At 42.2% G+C, this 18,230-nt stretch overlaps 1 protein-coding gene across 4 annotated transcripts; it reads left to right on the plus strand.

Moving 5' to 3' along the window:
• The first annotated feature begins 1,026 nt into the window (after positions 1-1,026).
• Positions 1,027-17,401, plus strand: LOC129829238 (uncharacterized). 4 transcript variants are annotated; one of them, XM_055890912.1, is made up of 9 exons: positions 1,027-1,134; positions 1,376-1,414; positions 1,625-1,717; positions 2,005-2,054; positions 2,322-2,408; positions 7,643-7,743; positions 7,874-7,969; positions 8,161-8,382; positions 9,070-17,401. In XM_055890912.1, the coding sequence occupies exons 4-9, from the start codon at positions 2,031-2,033 to the stop codon at positions 10,604-10,606; spliced, it is 2,067 nt and encodes a 688-aa protein (XP_055746887.1). In that variant the 5' UTR covers positions 1,027-1,134; positions 1,376-1,414; positions 1,625-1,717; positions 2,005-2,030; the 3' UTR covers positions 10,607-17,401. The 4 variants fall into 4 exon arrangements, with proteins under 4 accessions (XP_055746887.1, XP_055746885.1, XP_055746888.1 ...); XM_055890910.1 differs by lacking the exon at positions 1,625-1,717; XM_055890913.1 differs by lacking the exons at positions 1,376-1,414; positions 1,625-1,717.
• The last annotated feature ends 829 nt before the right edge of the window (positions 17,402-18,230 follow it).

Raw genomic sequence — 18,230 nt, forward strand, 5'->3', positions numbered from 1 at the left:
ATCCAATCCAAAATTAACATCTCTTTGCATCTCCAATCCAAAATTAAATCTAGAATCGGCTTCCTATCGCAACAAAGCCTCCTTCACTCATGCTGCCAAACATATCTTTGTAAAACTGACCATCCTACCGATCCTCGACTTTGGCGATGTCATCTATAAAATAGCCTCCAACACTCTACTCAACAAATTGGATGCAGTCTATCACAGTACCATCCGTTATGTCACCAATGCCCCATACACTACCCACCACTGCGACCTGTACGCTCTAGTTGGTTGGCCCTCGCTTCATACTTGTCGCCAGACCCACTGGCTACAGGTTATCTACAAGTCTCTGCTAGGTAAAGCCCCGCCTTATCTCAGCTCACTGGTCACCATAGCAGCACCCACTCGTAGCATGCGCTCCAGCAGGTATATCTCACTGGTCACCCCCAAAGCCAATTCCTTCTTTGGTCGCCTTTCCTTCCAGTTCTCTGCTGTCAATGACTGGAACAAACTGCAAAATTACTGAAGCTGGAGACTCATATCTCCCTCACTAGCTTTAAGCAGCAGCTGTCAGAGCAGCTCACAGACCATTGCACCTGTGCACAGCCCATCTGTAAACAGCCCATCTATCTACCCCAGTATCTGTACTTGCACATTCATCTTCTGCACATCTACCATTCCAGTGTTTAATTGCTATATTGTAACTACTTCGCCACCATGGCCTATTTATTGCCTTAACTCCCTTATCTTACCTCATTTGCACTTACTGTTTATTTTTTCTACTGTATTATTGACTGTATGTTTGTTTATTCCATGTCTAACTCTGTGTTGTTGTATGTGTCGAATTGCTATGGTTTATCTTGGCCAGGTCGCAGTTGTAAATGAGAACTTGTTCTCAACTAGCCTACCTGGTTAAATAAAGGTGAAATATATATATATATATTAAATTGACAAATACATTTTGTTTTGATTGAATGCACACAACCGCACAGTAGGTGGCGGCATGCACAAACAAAATGTCTAAACGCCATGATACCGAAGAAGAAAATAAAAAATCCGTTACCCGGAAGTACTTCGTTATTTTGGCCTGCTTCACACAAAGGTAACGAAAATAGAGTTGATGCTGCGCCGAGTTCCACAGATCTTTGCATGGTAAGGATTTTGTTGGATTTCGCCATAATTGTAGACAGAGAGTTTTACTAAAGATACAGATCTGTGGTAGTGCACAGTCTATGTACTTTCTAAGACCTTCGTGACATGACATCATTTGTACAAAAACCTCTGACTCATGAATAGCTCAGCAGAGTTAGATAACGTTTGCTATAGCTGTACTTCTTACAAACTAAATAGCGAATTATTTCTAGCTAATTATTTGTGGCTCTTTCAAAACAAGTTTTTAACGAAGACGTGATACCCTGACTACCATATGGAAGTAAGTAATGTTAACTAGCCTTGCATTAGTAACCAATCCAAAACATTCATCAGTTTGTTTAACGTTACCCACACATTTGCTAGCTAGAGCTAGACTAACTTAATGTCAGAGTGACTTGACTTTTATGAAAATTCGTTTATAGAATGTGGCTACAGTCAAAGACTTGCATGTATCAAATCATCATGGATTGCAAATCCTTTTCTTACACAGGAGTGGGGAGTGATTGGTGGTGGGGGAGTTAAACATTTTTCCAATGCAGTGTCTGTACTATAAAGAGGAGGGCGTTTATCTTCAGGAGAAAGGGCAAGTGAAGGAATTTATCCCAGTCATCTCTTCTGTTCCCAACATGGCTAACATCAAAGAGAGAGACAAGTCAAATACTAACTGCAATTGAGATGTTATCCTTGCATACATTTTTCACACCTTATTGTGGCCCTGAAACGTTGTCCTCCTAAAAGTAGAGGATGAGATATGTGAGTACTTTAGTGAGACTTGAGAGGCACAAGCTGCGGAAGAGAAGCATTGGCTGAGTTCTTTCCCACTTGCTGAATTGTTTTTAATGGTTCTTTGGTTTCTTCTTTGTTTGGCAGATGTCTCCTGTGCAGCCTACATAAGGATGATGAAGAATCACGAAGAAGATGTAAGTTACCATCATTCACTCTTTTACCTTGACCCTCTTCTCCACTGTAGCCTCAGGTTAACAAAGAATTGTTTAAGGTTAACAACGAATTGTTGAAAAAAAGTTTCTACAGTAGTCGGTCAAGAGCCATCCATGACTTGGAACCACCTACACCATGTTGTATCACTTCCTCATTGCACTGCTCAAGCTGTTGATTCATCAATTTAGCTAGACTAAAGTCTATAGTTCCCTCTGTTAGTCAAACCACTTCTTTGTTTATCTCTGCAGGAGTTTGTTGCAGTGCGCGTCCAAGACCCTCGGGTTCAGAATGAAGGCTCTTGGAACTCGTACGTGGACTTCAAGATATTCCTTCACGTGAGTATCCATTCACCATAGACATAGGCTAAACCTTACAAAGAAGCAGTTGTCTCAATGAGTGTGTAAGTCCTTAGGCCATATTAGAGCTGTAGAATCCAAGTCTTGGGAAGGGCTAGTTTGAAATTACTTAAGACTCATTGTATGCATTTGTCATAGATGAGTCAGGATCAGAGAAAACAAATGACTAGTCACTAGGGTTGGGCGGTATACTGTAACATACGGTATTTAGTATTTATGCACGGACCTGTCTGGGTTTTTACTTTACCTTCTATAATGGTATTTGAATGTTTTTTTTATTTTTAAATGTGATATGCCGTGTGTAACATCCTTTATAGTTTACACCGCTACTTGAGTCAGTCCTCTCCGCTCTTTCAACTCAAAGCGGAATATGCAAAGCATGAATATGTTGGCTACATGAAGAAACATCTAAGGTTTTTTTGTAAATTCAATCTGGAGACAAGTGCCAGAGTGTGTTTTGGGCGTTTCACTGTCGGAGCTTTCAGAGTGCACACTGGACTCTCGGGCCGACGAGTAGGGTTGATCCGAGTGTTCTGACTTCAACGGCAGTAAAGCACCCAAGAAAACTGGCTAACGTTGGCTAGCTTGCTAGCTACTTCCAGACACAAATGAGAGAATCTCACACTGACCATTTTCTTGGCCTAGCAGAGCACGTTAGGGTGTTCATGTTATCCAGCGCGTTGGTGACTGACTGCTGCTGCCGGCCTTATTCAACAAGTGTTGAGCGTTCGTAAATTCATCAGTTATTCTGCGCTCTAGCACACAGACGAGAATGCTCTGAAATCGGAGTAGATAGCCAGAGTGAATTTACGAACGTATCGTAATGTAGCCAACGATTATAGGGTCCCCTAGGAAACACTGAACATCACTTTGGCTCTTACCCTGTCAGAATAACTCCTCCCTGGCATTTTCATTCGTTGTCATGTCAAACAACACTATTATTTATTCAGCTATAGAATTAGAATAAACATTCTATTTCCATGATGCTAACAGTTCACCCAAGTGTTTTGATCTAAATCACAAGTGAAATCGCAATTGCAACATGGTTTAAAATAAGGCTTTGCTTTTTTGCCCATATCGTGCAACCCTACGTGGCAGTGTGGAAATTATCTAAAATGATTGCAGAAATGCAGGAAATTATTTTAGGTTGAAGTTGAATTGAACAGTATAAAACAATCAGAATGGAGAAAGACCCGTTGACATCACTTAAAATGTATGTGTTGCCAGTAGCGATGCGTGGGTAAAATCACTGGCAGTCACTTTTGTTGCACACACATCCGGATGATGCTGCGTACCATTTTGCGCGATGACGCTGTGGGTGTGATCGAAGAGTTAGAACCACAGAGTTACCGCAAGTCGCAAAGACAACGGTCCACTAGTCCAGGTCCATTTCAACTTCAACGTTTTAACATTATCAAATCACCTACAATGCATTCGGAAAGTATTCAGACCCCTACCCTTTTTCTGCATTTTTTACATTACAACCTTATTCTAAAATTGATTAAATAAAAATGTTCCTCATCAATCCATACACAATACCCCACAATGACAAAGTGAAAACAGGTTTTTAGAAATGTTTGCAAATTGATAAAAAAATTAAATAAATGGATATGTTATTTACATAAGTATTCAGACCTTTTGCTATGAGACTCGAAATTGAGCTCAGGTGCATCCTGTTTCCATTGATCATCCTTGAGATGTTTCTACAACTTAATTGGAGTCCACCTGTGATCAATTCTATTGATTGGACATGATTTGGAAAGGCACACACCTGTCTATATAAGGTACCACAGCTGACAGTGCATGACAGAGCAAAAACCAAGCCATGAGGTCGAATGAATTGTCTGTTGAGCTCCGAGATAGGATTGTGTCGAGGCACAGATCTGTGGAAGGGTACCCAAGGTCCCCAAGAACACAGTGGTCTCCATCATTCTTAAATGGAAGAAGTTTGGAACCACCAAGGCTCTTCCTAGAGCTGGCCGCCCAGCCAAACTGAGCAATCGGGGGAGAAAGGCCTTGGTCAGGGAGGTGACCAAGAACCCGATGGTCACTCTGACAGAGCTCCAGCGTTCGCCTGTGGAGATGGGAGAACCTTCCAGAAGGACAACCATCTCTGCAGCATTCCACCCACTAATCAGGCCTTTATGGTAGAGTGGCCAGACGGAAGCCACTCTTCAGCAAAAGGCACATGACAGCCCACTTGGAGTTTGCCAAAAGGCACCTAAAGGACTCTCAAACCATGAGAAACAAGATTCTCTGGTCTGATGAATCCAAGATTGAACTCTTTGGCCTGAATGCCAAGTGTCACGTTTGTAGGAAACCTGGCACCATCCCTATGATGAAGCTTGGTGGTGACAGCATCATGCTTTTGGGATATTTTTCAGAGGCAGGGACTGGGAGAATAGTCAGGATCGAGGAAAATATAAACAGAGCAAAGTATAGAGAAATCCTTGATGAAAACCTGCTCCAGACCTCGAACTAGTGCAAAGGTTCACCATTCCAACAGGACAATGACCCTAAGCACACAGCCAAGACAACACAGGAGTGGCTTCGGGACAAGTCTCTGAATGTCTTTGAGTGACCCAGCCAGAGCCCGGACTTGAACCCGATCGGCATCTCTTGAGACCTGAAAATTGCTGTGTAGTGACGCTTCCCATCCAACCTGACAGAGCTTGAGGGGATCTGCAGAGAAATACAGGTGTGCCAAGCTTGTAGCGTCATACCCAAGAAGATTTAAGGCTGTAATCACTGCTAAAGGTGCTTACAAGAAAGTACTGAGTAAAGGGTCTAAATACTTATGTAAATGTGATATCAGTTTTTATTTTTCATATGTTTGCAAAAAAAAGTCTAAACCTGTTTTTGCATTGTCATTATGGTGTATTGTGTGTAGATTGATGAAAAAAAAAAACGATTTAATACATTTTAAAATAAGGCTGTAACCTAACAATGTGGAAAAAGGGAGGGGGTCTCAAAATTTTCCGTTTACACCGTATGCTTAGTCAAATACAGTGAGAACTAGAGGTCGACCGATTATGATTTTTCAACACCGATACCGATTTATTGGAGGACAAAAAAAGCCGATACCGATTAATCGGACGATTTATTTATTTATATATATATATATATATACACTGCTCAAAAAAATAAAGGGAACACTTAAACAACACAATGTAACTCCAAATCAATCACACTTCTGTGAAATCAAACTGTCCACTTAGGAAGCAACACTGATTGACAACAAATTTCACATGCTGTTGTGCAAATGGAATAGACAAAAGGTGGAAATTATAGGCAATTAGCAAGACACCCCCAAAAAAGGAGTGATTCTGCAGGTGGTGACCACAGACCACTTCTCAGTTCCTATGCTTCCTGGCTGATGTTTTGGTCACTTTTGAATGGTGGCGGTGCTTTCACTCTAGTGGTAGCATGAGACGGAGTCTACAACCCACACAAGTGGCTCAGGTAGTGCAGTTCATCCAGGATGGCACATCAATGCGAGCTGTGGCAAAAAGGTTTGCTGTGTCTGTCAGCGTAGTGTCCAGAGCATGGAGGCGCTACCAGGAGACAGGCCAGTACATCAGGAGACGTGGAGGAGGCCGTAGGAGGGCAACAACCCAGCGGCAGGACCGCTACCTCCGCCTTTGTGCAAGAAGGTGCACTGCCAGAGCCCTGCAAAATGACCTCCAGCAGGCCACAAATGTTCATGTGTCAGCATATGGTCTCACAAGGGGTCTGAGGATCTCATCTCGGTACCTAATGGCAGTCAGGCTACCTCTGGCGAGCACATGGAGGGCTGTGCGGCGCCACAAAGAAATGCCACCCCACACCATGACTGACCCACCGCCAAACCAGTCATGCTGGAGGATGTTGCAGGCAGCAGAACGTTCTCCAGCATGACTGGTTTGGCGGTGGGTCATGGTGTGGGGTGGCATTTCTTTGTGGCGCCGCACAGCCATTCTTTCACGTGTTACTTGGCCCAGAGAAAGTTCATCTAGAGCCCTGCTTCTAATGGAAAGTCAATTTATTGCAATATTACTTTTTGTCCATATTGCCCAGCTCTCTAGTTTGGGCTTGATGTTTTCACTCCCATTGGTGTTGTCTGTATCCGCAGGATGTAATGGTGCACCATCAATTGTTCGGATAAGTATCGCCGTTATAATCATCATTGGCCAGTACAGAGAATTAAGTAAACACAAATCCCAATCTCCATCCATAGCTAACTTAACAAAGGGCCAATTTTTATCCACCGGATGACAACAACATGCAACAATTCAAGTTGTTTCTGTCAATGACGTATGCTCTCAATGCGATTTGATAGGAGCGACGCCATATCCAAACTGGCTTCCCTTGTGTGCCAGGACGATTTACAGTTGAGCTCAACACTGATTGGCTATTTTATACTTTTTTTTATCAAGGGAGGCCAAATGCTCGCTGGCGGCATCAATGTCATACTCTTTTGGACCCAACAGCATCAGATTGATGGCCTACACATACAGAGACAGAGGGGCGCTGTTTTGCTCTTTCGGACTCTAGTAAGATGCATTCAGCCTTTAACGAATTTAAGGAAAAAATGAAACACTCTCCCCCCTTTGCGCATGGAGTGAAGGGAGAGATGCTTTCTGATAAGCACAAGCATATGACAGTTGAGCAACATTTCTAAATGTAAAACACCGTTTTTAAACAATTTTACTGAGGAGAGTCACAGCTTTCTGAGTGTAAAAAAAAAACTATAACAGAGGAAAAACCACCGCTAAACAGAGTATGAAACCTTTTTTGTAGGACATTAAATTGACTGTTAGATTAATTACATGGCTATCCAGCAGCAATATAACATTTGTTGTGTTTTGAGTTCCCACTCCCTCAAGTGGTGAATTATATAGCCGAGGCCAATATGCACAAAAAATATGCCGGCAAATTATCTCTTAAAGAGCCCAAAATAAATCTGATAATTCGGAGTCTCATTTTGACATGTTGCACATCAAAATATCCATCATGCGTTCCCTGAACATATAAGATAAATAACTTCTTTCATGTGTTACTTGGCCCAGACAAAGTTCATCTAGAGCCCTGCCACTAATGGAAAGTCAATTTATTGCAATATTACTTTTTGTCCATATTGCCCAGCTCTCTAGTTTGGGCTTGATGTTTTCACTCCCACTGGTGTTGTCTGTATCCGCAGGATGTAATGGTGCACCATCTCTTTTTACTCGCAGACCAACAGCAAGTCCTTTACTGCCAAGACGTCCTGTGTGCGCCGGCGCTACAGTGAGTTTGTCTGGCTCAAGAAGAGGATGCAGAAAAACACTGGCTTGGTGTAAGTCATAGCATTGTCCCCCAATGTGCTTGGCTTAACTGCTTGTTTGAAAAATAATGACAAACACCAATGTGAATTTGTCCTGTTCTGGGAGCTATGGGTTATTCTCTGTCCCCTGTCTGTCCTATAGACCTGTCCCAGACCTGCCCAACAAGTCCTTCTTCTCCTTCAGTGGTGAGGACTTCCTGGAGAAGAGGAGGAAAGGCCTGCAGTCTTTCCTGGACAAGTCAGTTCCTCTCCTAAGTTAATAATTAGCAATGACTTCACCATTTCAATTATAGTGCTTGCTTGTTCTCTCTATTTGTCATTGTCACACCTAGAATGAGCACAAAGGAAAAATGGTACCATGACTAGTCGACGATAGAGAGACCACAGCATTGAGCATGGCATTGACATACCTTGTTTGTCTGTCTTCAGAGTGTGCAGCATGACAGTGTGTCTGTCAGACAGCCAGCTCCACCTCTTCCTGCAAACCCAACTGCCGGTTGGTCACATCCTAGACTGTGTGCAGGGCCACACCCCCTACACTGTGACAGAGGCCATCCTCACCTATGCCTCGTCCAATCAGGGCTGGGTTCAGGAAGAGGACTCGACCCAGGAGCCTAGTCTCACTCCAGTTTCTTATGAGTCCATGGAGAGGTAAGACTGGAGCAGATCAAACTGTCCACAAGGGCCCAAATAAGGCGTAGGTTTGAGTTTAAACTCTGGTGTGCTCTTGAATAGACTTGAGTGTGTTCAATTAACACATTGTTTTAGACCAGGATTCAATCTGGACCGCGGAAGACCCGCGTTGTAGCGCGATGGACATGTAAAGGTAATTTCCGATTGATCCGACATCTTCAGCGTTTACTTTGAACGTTAGGTTAACTTTGCCTATAAATTGTGCAGAGCCAAAAAGGGCCGGTCGGATTGAATTTCAGCCTAAGTCTTTGCAGATGCATGCAATTCTACGGTAACAGAATGAGGACGACTTTTAACAATTATCACGTAAAATTGGACAAAAACACATTTTCTCTTAAGAACAGTGCAGATGAGAAGTTTGGTAACAGAATGACAGCACATGGCGGTATTCTGTTTCTAAGCTTTGCATCTGCACTGTTCTTGAAGTAAATATGTGTAGAAAAATGTCTGTGAAATCGTTAAAAGTAGTCCTTGTGCATAGTTGGATCTTTTGCTTAACTTTGCAATTAATTGGTTTTAGTTTGATATGCATTTTTAAAGTGAAAAATCGGACTCCGCATCAATCTGTTACCCATACCTGTTTTACATGTCAATATAAAGGTAATGTTGAGTAGTGGTACTCTATGGCCTTCTCTTTCCCCACAGCCCTGCTCCTCATCTACCTACCCTGCAATGTCAAAAGCCCCTGAGCCCTGTGAACCTCGCCTCCAGTGAGCCAGAGGGCCTACGGACTGAGAAGTTCCTATCTAACGCCGAAGACATAGACACTGTGGAAACCCCAGAGGTCACCCAGGAGGACCGCAATGTAGTCCAGGCAGAGGCCATCCTGGAGATACAAAGCCCAGTGGAGACTATCTTTAAGTGGGACAGCCATGAAGAATCTACTCCAGAGAGGCTCGACCATGAGGCGATGATCCACCACCAAGGGGATTGTCAACTGCAGACACCTGTGGAAGTGCACTGTGAAAAGGACACAGGCTTGGAGGAGGAGTGTGTAGTGGAGGTGACGACTGAGAGGGTCATTGAGGAGGTGAGCCATGCTGACATAACTACAGAGACAATCCCTCCCAAACAGAGTAGCCTAGACCCAGATAGCCACGAGGAACTGATCCACCAAGGGGAATGTAAACAGCGGACACCTGAGGAAGAGGCCACAGGCCTGGGGAAGGAGTGTGTATCAGAAGAGGCCAATACTGACACGACTACAGAGACAATCCCTCCCACACAGTGTAGCCCAGAGCTAGACATCCATGAGGAAACTCCTCGAGATGGAGATAGCCTAAGGGAGACAGTTCTAGAGGACCTTAGCCTTGCGGAGGAAGCTCAAGAAAGCCTCAGTCATGAGAAGACAACCTCGGAAGGGGACAGCAACAAAGACACAGTAACAGCCATTGAGCTGGGCAGCCAAGGGCACGTGGATGAGATTAAATCCCATATAGAGATCAGCCTAGAGGAAGAGTGTCATGAGATCACATCAGAAGAGGTGGAACGTGTTGATGACTCAACCCAAAAGGTAGAAAGTGGAGATGAGACACCCCAGAAGAAGAAGGCTCCCTTGGACATTCAACAAGTAGATGATCAGCTGGACACAACCCAAGAGGTTGAGATTGATGAGGAAATGAATGGAAAGGATGGGGAGAGTCTTGGGGATGGGACAACAACATCCGATGGGAGTAGCCATAAGGAGAGCGACAACCAGGATTCTGCCAATAACGACAATGCGATACAAGAGACGAATGGCTACATGGAGACAGCTCCCGAGAAGGAAAATCACCAAACAGACTGCACAGAGGCAGAAAAAGCCTGCAACAACCCAGACACTGTAATTCCCGAAACTAACCGAGGTCCCACACATGATGAAATCACACCTGAGGTACCCAATGCTCAGGGGACCAATGGTGTCAAAGTTCGAGAGGACAGGGATATTTTGTACATGGTCAACAGTTGCTCTGCGAAAACCCTAGACAATGAATCTTCAGAGCTAGTGGGTGATGGAGTTGAGATAAAGGACGTGAGAATCCAAGAGAGCAGTCATCTGGAGTCTGAGGGCTACTGTACGGAGCAGGACATCTCATTAGCCCAGGAGGGTCATACTGAGGCCTCAGAAGTGAGCCAGGAATGGGAAGCCCATGGCTTCACTGCTGCTACAAACCAGACTGTGAGCCCAGAGATGGAGCCCTAGATATTAGGCTGCTGCATGCACTCTGAACCTGAACAATGGATAGTGGGATGTCTTCTGCCAAAGAAATAACCAGTCTCTCACTCACCCTGCACGCCTATTCTCACACTCCAGCTGAGCTCTGCTTTGCTTGCGTTGATGAACTTCCACTGTTGGGCAGCAGAGAGTGCTCAAAGTCACAGTAATACCTGAGTCTATGGGTGAGAACCTCCCCAAGCTGACAAGCCCAGTGTATCACGCTTCGTATTTGATCATTGACTCTCAAGTCTGGCACTTTCATGTGTTCCTCTGTATACCCTGTGAACTTGGGCCTATAAGGGTATTAGTCCATTTTACTCAACCGGCTGTAGTGCCCCAATGGCATTAATGTGACAATTATTTTGTCCGTTAATCCACATGCCTTAACGCTGTATGCTTGACTATGGGGGGCGAACGTGTCCCAACCTGCCCCAAGTCCCTCTGATGCATGTGCCCGTCTGAACACCTGCCTTGATGAAGCAAAACTTCCTTCAACTGAACAGCAGCAAAACCGAGGCCCTGCTTGTTGGCACCCACTATCAGGTCCAGCACTCACCAATAACACCCCTCACCATAGCAGGACAGAACACGCCTCTCTCCCCCTGAGTTTCCAGTCTGGGTGTAAAGCTTGATTCCTCCCTGACCTTTGACAACCACATCAAACAACCGCGTAAAGCGTCATTCTATCTCCTCAAGGCTGGACTACCTCAACACACTCTTCATCGGGAACCCAGGCAGGAGTCTCCAGAAGCTCCAGTACATCCAGAACAGAGTTTCCAGGATCGAAAACGCCATCACATCAACCCCATCCCGGCATCTCTGCACTGGCTCCCCGTCTCATTACGGATTGAATACAAAACCCTCCTGCGGACATTCCAGTCAGTGTGTTCATGGCAATGCCCCTCCTTATCTAAAATAACTACTCTCCCTCCATAGCCTCACCTGCACCCTTAGGACAAGCGACTCCACGCACCCAGGACCAAGCTCAGCTCCTTGGGGGATCAGACTTTCAGCTCGACCGCCCCCAGCCTCTGGAATGCCCTCCCGGACCACCTGAAGGCACCACAGACTCTAGGCTCCTTTAAAATGGGCCTAAAGACCTTTCTCTTTAGGAAGACTTTTAAATCAAATTTTTTTTGTCACATGGTTCGTTAACAACAAGTGTAGACTAACAGTGAAATGCTTACTTACGGGTCCTTTTCCAACAATGCAAAGTTAGATAAAGAAAGCTGGGCTTGTCCTTGTCCCTTGTAGCGTCAGCTGTGTTCTTTGTGTCAGTTGCCCGGTCTAGTTGTCCCAAAAAACGTTTTTATATTTGTTCTAAAATTTATTTGATGCACTTTGAGATTATTCTGTATAATGAAAAGTGCTTTACAAATGTAATTTATTATTATTGTGTGATCCATAACTGTCGCAGTTAAGTCGTGATTATGAATTTGGAGTCCGTGAAAGTTTTGCAAGACACGACTTATCTTGCAATCAACTTTGACTGCGTTTAATGAATAACTTACAGCAAACAGTGTCATCCTGCATGCATTCCCGTTGCTGTTGTGGGTGGTTTCTTGGTTCAACTTGAATAAACAGGGATGAGGGTCGTTCCACCTCAAAAAGCACAAGTAAGAGGATTTCGACACCCACCATCTCAGATTGTGCCGTAATCGTTTATGTAGTTACAAACGGATAAGATTAGCGTTCCTGAAACATTATTTTGCTTAAATATAATTTGATATCTGAGAAATTAAAGGCCCAATGCAGTCGTGTTTATCTCGGTATCAAATATTTTCTGGGTAACAATTAAGTACCTTCCTGTGATTTGTTTATTTTTGAACATTTTAATTTTAAACAAAAAAGCTCCTTAGCAAAGAGACATTTCTCAAGCAAGAATTTGGAGAGTAGACCCAGTGGGGAGGGGAAAACTAGCTGTTATTGGCAGAGATGTTTGGAACTATTTCTTATTGGTCTATTAACTTAATTACCGCCTGGTGACGTCACCAAGCAGGCCAAAACTCCATCCCAGGCAGAAATTTCAGGTAGTCTTTTCAAACAGCTCTTACACTAAAAGGCCATTATCATTTTCCGTCTTCTTCCAAAGTCATAGTGTATTATTCTAACCTCATATATTTCACTGCACTGGGACTCTAATTGATTGCACCCAAATTGGCCATTTTAATTTATTGGATTTATATATCATCGTCAATAAATATAGTACCTAACATCCGATTTGGACCATAATTCCTCCTAACAATGAGTAAGACATGAGGAATCCAATAAAATGATCACAAGCCTCCCACGGACCTAGCCTTGCAAAGCCGCCGGATCCCGCAAGCTTACATTTAAACGTTGTATGGATATGTATGTTCACTGTAAGCTTGAGGGATCAGGACCCCCCCCCCCCCCCCACAACAAGTAATGTTCCAAGCTGCTTGTCAGACATAACTGATACTGGTTGTTGGGGTGAGACTGGTGGCTTTTGACCACTTTATTGGATTCTTCCTGTCTTGCATAATGGTAGGAAGAAGTTTGGTTCAAATTGGATGTTGTACTATATTTGTTGAATATGATGTGAATCCTAAAAATGTTAAGGGACAATTTGGGTGCAATCAATTGGCTTACTTTGTCAGAGCAAACTACATTTCAACAAAATAATGTTGCAGGAATGCTAATCTTATCTGTTTTCTAATTACAGAAACTATTTCAGAACAATCTGAGATGGTGGGTGTCATGGCTTGTCATGTTAGCCAATTGAGCCGAAGGCTGCATGGACACTAGCTTTACTAGGCTGTCTGTTCTCGGGGCGGAGTTAGTTACAGTATAGGTATAGTAAACGGTACTCAACACTGGTATCTTTGTAAATTGTCAACATGTTACACCAATGCAGTCATAGCTAACATATGCTTCACTGGGATACTTCATTATTTTATTTCAAGATGAGCTGTTTGTATTTTTCCAACACTGAGAAAAGGGACTATTTATGTTTTGTGTGGGTAGACAACTACATTAGATATAATTGGTCATGATACTTGTAGTGCATTTGAAATTATGACAGGATCACTGTTCTACCGGGTGTGTGAAACATGATGTGGGGTGGACTACTAGAGGAAGCATAGAGTGCAGATTTAACTATAGCCAACCTTCTGTTAGACCACATTGTCTGGTAACATTTCTGGTATCATGCTTCCCTAGATTCTTTCATCTGGCTATGTTTGTTCTCATATTCTGCATTTTAACAGGTGCATTAGTTATTTTAAGTGGTAGATGGTTCCCGGACACACGGTTTTAGATTTTCAATGTTATGTATTTTAGACACATGGATTTACAAGGGCAATATTATACCAATCCTCTAAAATGACAACAACAACCTAGGAAAGCACCTGTTGACAATGTTTTATTTTTAATATCATTTTAATTGGAAATAAAATGATAGTTCCCCCCCACCACCCAAACTTTGCATCCATGAGTCTATTTTAATGCATGACATTTGTCAGACTTGGACAGTCAAGCAAGTTCATATCTAACAGAAAATATATTTTTACAAGCGCAACAATCAAAACAATGATTTAATATTATTCATTATCATGTATTCCAATTTAAATGAAACAAGAGTGGCGCAATCCTGACCCCTTGTGGCTTACATGTTTCATGTCGGCATCAAAAGAACAAGCACTTTTGCCTTCCTTCAGACACCAGGCTGTTGGAGGCACAAGTTGGTATGCATTACAGTGTAGTAGTACTCAAGACCGATCTAGAGACCACATATTGAGTGTCTCGGGATCTGAGACATTTTTAATCGGTCTCGGACAATGAATACTCGCTATTTCTTCCCGAGACCAGCGGAGTAAACAAAAATCATACAGTAATTATCAGTCAGCTTATAATATCGCTTCGCCAGGCCGAATACATTGCATTCGTAAAATATTCAGGCCCCTTGACTTTTTCCACATTTTGCTATGTTACAGCTTTATTCTAAAATCGATTTAAATATTTGTTTTTACACACAACCCATAATGACAAAGCAAAAACAGGTTTTTAGAAATGGTTGCAAATGTACTAAATAGAAAATGGAAATATCACATTTACTTAGGTATTCAGACCCTTTACTCAGTACATTGTTGAAGCACCTTTGGCAGTGATTACAGCCTTGAATCTCTAGGAATAGTCTTGGTGGTTTCAAACTTCTTTCATTTAAGAATGATGGAAACCACTGTGTTCTTGGGGACCTTCAATGCTGCAGAAATGTTTTTGTACCCTTCTCAAGATCTGTGCCTCGACACCATCCTGTCTCACAATCCAATTCGACCTCATGGCTTGGTTTTTGTGCTGACATTCTCTGTCAACTGTTGGACCTTATAGAGACGGGTGTATACCTTTCCAAATCATATCCAACCAATCTAATTTACTACAGGTGCACTCCAAGTTGTAGAAACATCTCAAGGATAATCAATGGAAACAGATTGCACCTGAGCTCAATTTCGAGTCTCATAGCAATGGGTCTGAATACGTATGTAAACTAGTACATCATAAATTATAAACCTACAATAGTCTACACCATCTCAATTTTAATCTCAAAGTGCGGTTGGCAAGTATCATTTACAATAGATACAACAAACAAAGTACTGTTAGGCAACCTTATGACTAAATGCAAATGGAAAATAAAAAATAAATAAATGCGTTGAACAAAAAGTATGAATGCTCTAAGTACATTTTGCACGATGAAAATACATTTCCATATTATTTTTTAATTAGGGTTAGGGCCGAGTGTCTGCAGATTTTTGCTCCACCCTTGTACTTGATTGATGAATTAAGGTCACTAATTAGTAAGGAACTCCCCTCACCTGGTTGTCCAGGTCTAAAACAAAAACCCGCAGACACTCGGCCCTTTGTGGAATGAATTTTACATCCCTGGGAAAGGGTTAGCGAACATGCTAAATAGTTGCAAAGTAGCAAGTAGTTGAAAAGTTGCGAATTAGCTAAAATGCTGAAGTTGTCCGTGATGAGATTCAAAAACAGTTTGCGTTATATACGACCAACCACCCTCCTCATCGTTTTTGCCTTAAGTAACCTGTTTTTTCTAACTATACCAGACATAACATACATATGAGTATCTTGGTGGATTTTACGTTTACTAAGTACTATGAGACCAGGCTGCCTACATGGAGCTCAATGGTATTGAGGTCGCTGTCCTTTCAGCATCATGAGCCTGTCATACACATCATTTGACGTGTCACTTGTCTTTTTTGGTGATTGTGTGATATTCCGTGTTCAAGTGCTATTCGAAACTAGGAACCTCTGAAATTTCCGACTTGCAAACTGGTTGTAGTTACGGTATACACATGCCGCGTTCAACGAGTCAGCAAGTCTGAAATGTACAAGTTTCTTATCTCAGTGTGAGTGGCAGTCTGAAGTTTGGCTCAGTCGCAGGCCTGTTCAGCACATTAAGTGATGCTATGTTTCTGTTCTTTCTCTTGTTTGAGTTTGGTACAACATCTTGGAATATTTTTTCGCCCAACTGAAGGCCTAGGTTCAATATCCACGGTTCGCCACCGCGCAAACATGTCGAATAGATATAAAGACTGCTCTTACTATCCTCCCCCGTCTCCCCTTACTAATAGTGAGCGTGCAACTTTCAAAGAATCACCCCACTCTTCCCTACCAGCAAATCAAGATTTTGACGAGCACGACAAAGTTTGAGCATATTTTTAAATGAAAGTAAAGAACTAATGTTACGACTAAAGTTGGATGCCCAAGTTTCAATAGTCGATAACATATTAATGTTTCATGAAATACGTGTATATTCAGTGCATTCGGAAAGTATTCAGAGCCCTTCCATTTTTCCACATTTTGTTACGTTACAGCCTTATTCTAAAATGTATTAAATACATTTATTCCTCATAAATCTACACTTACAATACCCCATAATGACAAAGCGAAAACAGGGTTAGAAATTTTTGCTAATAAAAAATAAAAAACATACCTTATTTTGAAAAGGCACAGAAACCTAAGTGTGAATGTTTATTTTCGAACACTATAGTTGTGGCTGCCCATAAGGGTATAGAATCATATTGTATACTGAACAAAAATATAAACGCAACATGTAGTGTTGGTTTCATGAGCTGAAAAAAAAAAAAGATCCCAGAAATGTTCCATATGAACAAAAAGCTTATTTCTCTTAAATTGTGCAGACAAATTGGTTTACATCCCTGTCAGTGAACATTTCTCATTTGCCAAGATAATCCTTCCACCTTACAGGTGTGGCATATCAAGAAGATGATTAAACAGCATGATCATTACACAGGTGCACCTTGTGCTCAGGACAATTAAGGCCACTCTAGAATGTGCGGTTTTGTCATAGCACAATGCCACAGATGTCTCAAGTTTTGAGGGAGTGGGCAATTGGCATGCTGACTGCAAGAATGTCCACTAGAGCTCTTGTCAGAGAACTGAATATTCATTTCTCTAACATAAGCCACCTCCAATGTCGTTTTAGAGAATTTGGCAGTATGTCCAACTGGCCTCATGACAGTAGACCACGTATAACCACGCCAGCCTAGGACATCCACATACGGCTTCTTCACCTGCGGGATCGTCTGAGACCAACCACTGATGAAATTTATATCTGTAATGAAGCCCTTTTGTGGGGGGAAAACTAATTCTGATTCGCTGGGCCTGGCTCCCCAGTGGTTGGGCCTAGGTCCAGTCATGTAATCCATAAATTAGGGCCTAATGAATTTAATGACTGATTTCCTGATATGAACTGTAACTCAGTAAAATCGTTGAAATTGTTGCATGTTGCGTTTATATTTTTGTTCAGTATATTTATAAAACGTGGTTTAGATATTGTTATTATCAATGACTGTATAGGTTGTAACCCACTATTATTTTGGGCTCAGTCCAAGGATTTCCATTGAGAATTGTTTGTCTGTGCCACCAGCAGGGGGCGCTGGAGCACATAGGTTTGCCCTCCCCTCAACAGCACTCAGAGGCTGTGACAACTAACCGTTTCTCCTCCTGTCTCATTTCTTTGTTCTCTTAAGCAGGTATGTGGTGTAAACAAGCACATTATCTATAGAAGATGTTAGCCTAAATAGTTATCTGAGTGATACTTACCTTTTATGTTGAAATTGTAGAATGTAAATGTGAAAATTGATTGAGTGAAACTGTTAGCGATCTTGACATAGAGATTAGGGTTGTGGCTAAGTAAGACTAGCTCATAGAATAAGATAAGAAAAAATGGTGCCAGATAATATTTTGGTTTGAATGTATTGATGTTTAGCTCCTCTGAGGTAATATTCTACTTTGTTTATATGGTCTAGGCACTGACATCTCCCCACCCATGTGTTATGTTACAGAGTTGTATTTTTTAGAGAAACACTGTATACGCTAAGCTAACTGTGCTAACATTAGCCTGTCAAGCGTATAGGGTTGCAATTAGGTTAACGACTACAGTTAGCTGGCTCAGTATTGCTTCCTACTGTGTATTCCTTTTTATTTAACTTTTTTTTCATCTTAGGTTAAGATAAATACTGAGAAGGTATATTTTTAAATACAAGTTACTGTATCAGCTAGTTATGACTATTTTAAATACAGAGAATGTATGTTACTGTACTTAGTT

The sequence above is a fragment of the Salvelinus fontinalis genome, chromosome 30 (assembly GCF_029448725.1).
Source record: "Salvelinus fontinalis isolate EN_2023a chromosome 30, ASM2944872v1, whole genome shotgun sequence".
NCBI lineage: Eukaryota > Metazoa > Chordata > Actinopteri > Salmoniformes > Salmonidae > Salvelinus > Salvelinus fontinalis.